Source organism: Protobothrops mucrosquamatus, unplaced genomic scaffold (assembly GCF_001527695.2).
Source record: "Protobothrops mucrosquamatus isolate PMUCROS unplaced genomic scaffold, P.Mucros_1.0 scaffold_225, whole genome shotgun sequence".
Lineage (NCBI taxonomy): Eukaryota > Metazoa > Chordata > Lepidosauria > Squamata > Viperidae > Protobothrops > Protobothrops mucrosquamatus.
Window position 1 is genome coordinate 1,107,689 of NW_015386301.1, and position 9,195 is coordinate 1,116,883.

General features: G+C 34.6%; 1 protein-coding gene across 1 annotated transcript in view; it reads right to left on the reverse strand.

Moving 5' to 3' along the window:
- The window catches only part of PTPRD (protein tyrosine phosphatase receptor type D), a 282,311-nt gene extending 273,583 nt beyond the window's left edge, over nt 1-8,728 (reverse strand). The window contains exon 1 of the mRNA XM_015828512.1: nt 8,644-8,728. Coding sequence (XP_015683998.1) covers nt 8,644-8,728 — 85 coding nt within the window. The remainder of the gene's footprint in view (nt 1-8,643) is intronic.
- Nucleotides 8,729-9,195: the final 467 nt, after the last annotated feature.

A 9,195-nucleotide genomic window follows, 5' to 3' on the forward strand; every position in this document is an offset into this window, starting at 1 on the left:
GGGAGGATTTTATTTGGGGTTTATCTTTTAACAATTTGACAGAGACACAACTTTAAAATTTGATTTAATTCGGTTTTATCGGGGGGGAATGTATTTATGTTTTGTTTTAAATATGTTGTGCGCCGCCCTGAGTCCCGTTGGGAGAAGGGCGGCATATAAATTAAATTTATTATTATTATTATTATTATTATTATTATTTGGGCATGCTTTATTCTCTTCTAAGAATAGGTTTAAACTATTAATACATTATTTTACTACCTAACACTTTGCAAGGCTTCATTAGACTATAAAGATAATTTAAGGAATATGTTGATATGGCAGTTGGGTAGTGTTAGATTAGATGGCTGTTCAGTTAATAAGCAAACACAAGACCCAGTAATGATTATAGAAGTGTACATAATGTCAAATGATTTACTTTTTAATATTTTTTTGCTGCAGCGTGCCACAAAACACATGGAATTATATAAGCCAGAAGTTATGAACATGGATGGTTTATGAAATGATACAAAGAAAGAGGCTGAAAATACAATTAACAATAAAAGGAACAATTAACAATAAAAGACATAAAAATGAAAATGGCTTTGATGGAAAACTTTTGGAAGTGAGTGGAAAGGGCTAAATAGATCTCTAGCATAGTAAATGGAATTAAACATTGGGGAAAAAAGAATGATATTATTTAAAATAAACTGAAATAAGGAAACTTTAGGAGGAGAATTTCAGAGATGTTAAGGAACACTACTAAGTGTCATGGTTCTGACAGGTGAGACCAACTAAAACAGAACTCTGAGGCCTGAGTTTTCCTCTAAGAACATGTTTATTGGCTACAAAGTATAGGCATGGTCAAAAGTGAAACCAAGACTAAAGTTCCCTCCAAAAAGTTACATTATTACAAAGTTAAACTTCCCACCCCAGAAACTATGCAATCAACTAAGTTTCCCAATAGAATAGTTTGGCAGGCTTTCTAACATAAGGCTCAGCCCCCAGTCTAATGAACAGAAATGACCTTGGTTCCCATGGGAAAGAGAATTGTTTAGATTAGCATAAAACTCCCCATCTCTCTTCCCATTCTTATGGCAACTGAAAACGAGCAAGATAGCTTCAGCCAGGCTGGTTGCAGAGTTGACATTAAGATGTCAAAAAGACTACAAATGCTAGTACCCGAGGAAAAAATGTTGAAAAGGAAGTGAAAATGTTGAAAAACATAATGTTGCACATTTAGATGTTACAATTAGAAGAATGCTAAAATACATATATGATTTATGGGGTGGCTGTGCAACTAGTTTAGTCTTTGTATAAAAGCTTGAGGTTTTAAAAATTGCCATTACTTTTTCCCTTTTATAATTCATAGGATTCAGCCATATATTCAGACTGGGTTTAGGATTTTAGCCTCTTTTCAAGTCTTTTCTAAGGACCTGGCATAGGCCATGTTCATGTTTGAGGATCTTAGAGGTATTTTTGCAGGTAAAGCTGCCTTTTATTATTACTAGCTTGTTTAGTGGAACTTGAAAGGTATGTGGCAGAATTTGGATGGAAATATGAGATATGACAAGCTAAAAGAGGGAAACGTAGTCTGATTTTGTGCTGGCCATGTACATACCAGATTTTTACTCTTCAGTAAGTTACTGAAAAAATTGACAATATGAGAAAGACTTTATTATTTGCTTGCTGATACAGAAAAGTGAACAAAGTGAATATCTTGAATTCACTTAACTCTCCCCTCTACACACACACACACACACACACACACACACACACACACACACACTTTCTGTGAAAAATCAAGACTTCTAAACAGGCTTTATTGATTTGAAAAACAATAAAACCTTGTTAGAAGTCTTGCTTTTTCACAGATAATATTTCAACAAAACAAGATAATGAGTACCACACAAGATTACTGCTGCCTGGCTGATAACTGTGCAGTCAACTATGTGTCAAAGAGTTGTGACTGGTTCCTCATTATGGAATTATCTACATATCTGGTATCTTCCTTACTAAGTTTTAAAAGCCACTCACCAAACAGATACAATCTGCTAATGTTCTATTTACTCTTTTGCTTCTATGATTTTTTTGGTGGCTGTTGATTATTTGATTAACTGAGATAGTTCTAACTGCTGCAACTTTCATTTAAATATCTTAAAATAAAATTTTAAAATCCAACTCTTACAAATAACTTTTTAAAGTTCAATTTTAAGGAATTTAAATTCATATTTACTCAACTTTTTTTAAAAAAATACTTAAGAATTAGGAGAAGGAATGGTATCATTTTATATTTGCTAAGTTACTACATGAATAGATGGAAATGGAAATAATTGTTATCAGTGATAGAAAATTTTCTATATTAGACTGACAATTGGCTGTTTTCGGGTAATCTAATCTTGACTGAATTCTTGTTGTAACTCTTAAACAAGGTCATTTCCTTTCCATTTCTGAGGTTACGTCATCTCCTTCTCTGATCTGCATTCAGATTTGATCTTCCTTTTTTCCCCCCTTCCCTATCCAATACAGGTGCCTCTTTCGCTTTCCCCATTTCTGTGTCTCTTCCTCCCAGCCATATTTTCTGTGACGCTTCTACCAGAAGAAAGGACAGGTATGATATATACGTATTTGTATTTTTTCTTGTGTGTTTATTGGCTTTTCTGTAAGAAAAATATTATTTTTTGATATTGCCTGGAATGAGGAGGAATTCATGTCCTTGGGTCAAATTATGCCTATGCAGCCTATTGACCCATGACTGTTGTGCTAGGTTTGCCACCAATCATATTGTGAAGTTTGCAGATGATACAACAGTAGTGGGCCTTATTCATGATGACAATGTGGATGCTTACCGCAAGGAAGTTGAGGGGTTGGTGAACTGGTGTAAGGAAAACAGCCTAGTTTTAAATACCGGTAAAACCAAAGAGATCATTGTCGATTTTAGAAAAGGTAAGCACAGCCACACTTCTCTGTGCATTAATGATTCGCCTGTGGAGATGGTTACCAGCATCAAATTCCTGGATATGCAGCTAACGAATAGGCTGGCTTGGTCGCTCAACAGTGAGACACTGGTGAAGCAGACACAGCAGCGCCTGCATTTTCTCTGTCGCATGAGAAAGGCACATCTTCCTTCTCCTATCCTTACCACTTTCTACAGGGGGACGATTGAGAGCATCCTGTCATATGGCATCACAGTCTGGTTTAAAAGCATCACTGCTTCAGACAGGAAGGCGATGCAGAGAGTAGTGAGAATGGCCGAAAAGATCATTGGCAGTTCCCTCCCTCCCATCCAGGACATTTAAATAATAATAATAATAATAGCACAGAAGTGCTGCTTGAGCAGGATCCGTAAGATTATCTGGGACACTACACATCTTTTTCACGATCTGTTTTCTTTGTTACCTTCTGGGAGGCTTTGTGGTATCTGTAGCAGAACATCCAGATTCAGCCATAGTTTCATTCCATACAGCATTAACCTTGTGAGCTCTCAAGCTTTCTCCTTCCATTATATATTCAAGATGGACAGTATTTAATATTTATTTGCTATGTATATGTAGGGGTGTGGGTCTATACATATGTTGTACATAGTATGCTTTAGGTGTGGGTCATGTATGTGTTTCACTTTGAGAGCGGGCAACTAAATTTCATTTGATGTGTGCTGTTGTGCCCACAGTAAAAAAAAAAATTACAATAAAGGTTATCTTATCTTATCTTGTTCTCTGAGGAGCTCTGGAAGATGAAAAGCAAAGAAGATGCCTAGAGCACTGCTAGAGAAAAATAAGAACTCAATCCAACTGAACATGAAAAGGTAAGATCCTTTCTTTAAGGATCTTCTGCATCATGGCAATAAGAACAGTAAAATGTAATTATTCTTCTCCTCTTGTCTTCCAATAGTTGTCCAGTGTCTTGTTTATAGTAACTCATTACTAGAGGAGGAAGAACTTGAGGAGCATCTACAAGATATGAAAACTACTCTAGACATCTGTTGGATAAAACACTGAAGTTCACTCAGAGTGAAGACTCTGGCTGTGTAGATCGCTTGGTGATGACTGGAACATGGTCTGGTATAGTTATTTGGGATGAGTAGAAACTTGTTAGTGTGAAGGAAGTAGACATAGTCCTCAATATTGTATGTGTATTAAATTAATTCATCTTGTGGAATCAAAATCTGTTTCCCTCCTGGTTGATTATCTCCTGATTGTCTCCCAGGAGATAACCTACAATTGGATATAAGTGATGGCAAATACTTCCTTGAAGTAGAATATGGTAATTCCAACCTTTAAAGAGTCCCCTTTTCAAAAAAAATCCTTCACGGGGTCCAATAATAATAGTCAATTTTGTCTTGTTTCCAACCTTTCTTCTTGGGGAAGTTTATTTAGAAGGTATTTTGCTTGCAACTACAGAGGAACCTTGATGAACCAGATTATCTGGATGTGTTTCATACTGGGATACAGCACTGAGACAGCATTGATCATCTTTTCTGATTACTTCTGGTAGGACCAGGATGTAGGTAATATATCTGTCCTACCCCTTAAGCTATGAGTTTTTATACTATGTTCATGGTAACTTTCTGAATTAGTCTGAAATTTAAGAGAAGGTGGTTATGGTGTTACATTGGTTCTTCTCTTTCATTTATGACAATTTCAGTCAATGATAGTAGAAAAGGTGAAATCTAGGCCAGGGCCTTTGTATTGTATGGTTCTCCAGGGAACTATTTTCTCTCTGATCTTATTTAACATCTATATGAAACCACTGACATCATATATTGATTATGGGATCAGGTACCATCAAAAGGCTGATGACTCCCAAACATCGCCACCCTACAGCAGGTGGATTTTTTCCCAGTGTCTGAAGGCTATTGAGTATCTGGATGAGGTGACATATTGGCTAATTCCATGCTGTGGAGTAGCTGACTTGGGGTGACTCCAAGTGTCTATGAAGTTCTGGATGAGGAAACATAAACTTTGACTCAATCCTCGTAAGATTAAATAGCCATTCAGTTTTAGGGCCTCTGGTTCTGGGGACTTTCCAATTTTGGTTCTACACAGGACCACACTTCCCTAGATAGCACTGATGACTTAGGCGCCTCTTGGTCCCTCAACTCTTGCTGGAAGACCTTATATTAAGGACAGGAAGATTTTTGCACAAATCCATCTTGTGTTCCATTCACAACCATTTCTGGATGAGAGACCGTAAATATGTTCAATCATGTCCTAGTAACCTATTATAGCACAATATGCTTTACAGGGGTCTGCCTTTGAAAACCACCAGGAAACTATAGTGGTCCATAATGCAGTGAGGTGAATGGTTATAGACAGATATAATAGAGTTGGAACGATTACATAATAGGACTAACCAGAGGATTTTGTGGGCTTGGACACCTACAAGAAAAGGCTAATGTGTTTGGGACTCTTTAATTTAGAAACAAGATAACTGAGGAACGACATGACTGATATATATAAAGTCAGGCAAATATGAATAAAGCAAAGAAGAACTTCTTTTCCTTTCTCAAAACAAACAAACAAACAAACAAACAAAACAGATTTTGGAGTCTTTCAAGGAAGGCAGGCTATGTAAAATAGAAGGGGAAAATACTCCTTTATACAGGCCATTTATTTATATGAATTAATATAATAATTAATTACCTCAGAAATCATTATAACCAATGACTTGGATGGTTTTAAAACAGGATTAGAAAAATTCATAATGGACCTGTCAATATTGAAGACCTAATATTATCTCCAAGCAGAGGCGAGTTTGGCTCCAAATACTAGGTGTAGGAGGATGTGTAATCACATCACCATATCTACTTGGCCTCTGTGACAAATAAAAATCTGGACTAAGATGTTATTTGGCCTGATATAGTTGTTTTTGTTCCTATGACCACCAATGAAGCAAATAAAAATGAAATATTTCACAAAGAAATATTTAATGAAAAACTATCCACCCAGAACTACCTAATAGTCTTAAATTGGCTAGTTTTATCAACTAGTCTATAATTCTCCTAAAAATATGTTGCCAAAATAAAAAAGCCAGTTAGAACTCAGAATAGGTAATAGCCATTTGTTGTTATTATTATTGTTTTAGTAAAATGTAACAAAACTTTGAAAATAACTTGCAAAGAAAATAAAAGTCCTAAAGTACTTCATTATAATATTTCCTGTTTAAGTCTGATTGTGGTTCTCAACACAATATGTTCTCTATATTCAAAGTTCTGATAAAAAGGAAAGGAAAAAAAATCTACATAATTTGATAAGCAAAGTTTAACTCTCCGTAAAAGAAACAGGATTAATTCACTCTCATTTTTACAAAGTTTTATCCAATGAGTCCATGGCATTCTCATTTACAATTTGAAAAGTAAAAAGTTTTAAAAATAGTCCTTTAAGAATAAATTTTACCTTTTTGTCTCCACTTTTAAAATGTATAATTGCATAAATGTGCTATATCAGAGATAATTATATACTGGTAGAAGTGTTAAAAATGTCTTTGGTTTCACCTTACGTGTAAGCATTCCAGCTGGTCATTAACTATCTGGAACATGCCCAACTTTTTTACTGTCACTGATCCATACACATATACAATTTCAGAGTTTGCTCTTTTAGAAATTTAATTCACTTTCCCATTGTTATACTAGGGAAAGAGCTTCCCCAAAAAAACAAAGTTATTTCAAACACTTTTTTGTTTATACACAATACTATATAGTTAAATACAAAATTAAATTACAGTCTATCACATAGGTTTCATTATTTGAAGGGATACTTTAAAAGCTAGCTTCAAACTGCGTTATAATAACTGACTTACAGGAAATTATTAGCAATAAGTAAAAATGACAATCTTAGCAGAGTGGCCATAATTTAAGTCTCCACACATTCATACATTAAAATTAATTTAATGAAGTAATAGCACACAATAGTTCCTAATTTTTAGAGATATCAGGTCAACAATAACCTATTCTGAACAGTGAACACCAATTTTAATGTGTACTGATCACTACTGTACTTGTAAAAAAACTGAATCTTCAGTTTTAAGTGATTTCCATGAGACCTTATATTTGGAGTTATTCCAAAATCAAAATTCCTGGGAAAAATTACAATCAGGATGCTAGATTTCTGTTAATAATTTTATTCACAAAATATTATTTTACTATAGAGAATTTAAATGATTCACAAGCTCCCACTTAATATGATAAAGTCCTAGTAAAAAGAGCATGTATTAATATAGTAGCCACTTCAAGAAAGATACAGGAAAATACTGCTTGATCAAGTGGCCCTGTTGTTAACATAAGCAAACCTGTCTCCCAGTGTGTCAACAAACTCCGTCAAGCAGCTTCCTACCCCACCTTACATATTTCCATTTTTCATTGAAAAAGCAAGAGTATAGCTTGGAGAAGATCATGTGTAAACAAGGCAAATCTAATGAATTTCTCATTAAAAATGAGATCTCATCTTCTAATTAATTGGCAAGCTAATTGCCCAAAACTCTATAGTAGTCCTAGACTTAGAACCTAGGTGCTACATTACACAGAAGTCTTCACACTCCACAACCCAGCCTCAGATTTGTCAGTTCTGCTTGATTTGTTCAAATAGTATATTTCACAACAGCTGTTAGAAATAATACACTGGAACAGCTGCTGTGACAGACACAAAGGACCTGGAATTTTAATTGGCCTCAACATTACACTGCTTGTTTTCCAAAACTCAAAAAGAAAATATCCAAGGAATTGAAAAATGCCTAATAAAACTAAGTGATGTTTGTCTTCTGGTAAGTACGGTAAGGTTTTATTCTGACTACACAATTTTGCTACACTTGACTCCCTTTATTCCCACAAATAAAGAATAGTGGGCATTCCCAAGTGCATAAGAGCAAAACAAATAAATAAGGAAGTCTGTAGATAACCCTTTCAAACCCTGGCTGAGAGACGAGGAGAATCCTACAGTGCCTCAAGATGGACTCCAAAGAGCTTTATCAGAAACCTTCTGAATATGCCAAGAAACTGTTCCTTCACAGTAAATTTAATTAATGTTATGTACTGTAACTGCTGCAAGGATTAAAATACTTTTTTACTTGAAATGTCATTTGATCTCCTGTCTGGAACAATGGCTAACCAAGTTGTCTGAGGATGTTTTGATGTCTAGAATCTTTGCTCATAATAAATACTACATAGGATTCAACTCAAACTGGAAAGCATTTATAGGCTATAACTTAATTCACAAATGTATTGCATATCCAAAACAGGATTTTGTATTATATATATAGACAGAAACAATATTTCAATTTTACAAGGTATGTAAATAGATTCTTAGTATTATGGATGGAATTTTTAATTGTTTACAGTTTTACTCAGTAATTTATACTGTATTGAACATGGACTTTGATATTTATTCTTAGCTTAGAGCTTAATAGTGCAATATAATGTATTCAATAATTTACAACAAGTTCATAGTGAACTAGAAAACTATAACATTGTTGATATTTGAAAATGTTTACTTACACGTGATTTATTTTTTATCCTTCCATTTTTTTAAATGTCTGGTTATATACTTTCTTTAATGCTGCATAAAATTATAAATAAAATATAACAAAACTGTTCATTATGACCAGCCTAGGACTTTGGGGTTTTGTTCTGGGTTTATTCAATAGGGTTACAAAAAAGAGAGAAAGAAGTCTTACTTTCAGCATCTGCACAAAGTAGGAAGCACAGGAGCACTACTATTGGCCTGGCTATATGCATCATCTGACAGCTTGGCACCAGCATGCTTTGACAGCTTTGGTCACTGGCTTAGAAGCCACTGTGAGAATCTCCAACCTGAAATTCCAGATGAAGAACTTTCAAAGCCTGAGAGGAGCAAGAAATAAAACAAAAAAGAGAGAGAGAGAGAAAGAAAGAGAGAGACAGAGAGAGAGAGAAAGAGAGAAAGACAAACGTTCAGAATGCTTTGCTTTTCCCCCTCCAAATACACCCCCAAAACATAATTTTAACAATAAAGGTAAAGTGAAGACTCTGGAGATCGAGATTAGCCTTGCAAAATAATTTAAAAACTATTCATTTTAACAGCATTTATAAAAAAGCCAAAACAAAAATAATCATTTTCCAAGGCATCCTATAAACTATACTGGGATAAATGATTCCTGTGAGCTACAAAATACTTTCTTTTCTTAGCAACATGAGACTGAGTTATTTCTGAATAAAGCATATCAATCCTTCAAAGTAACATTTAGAAG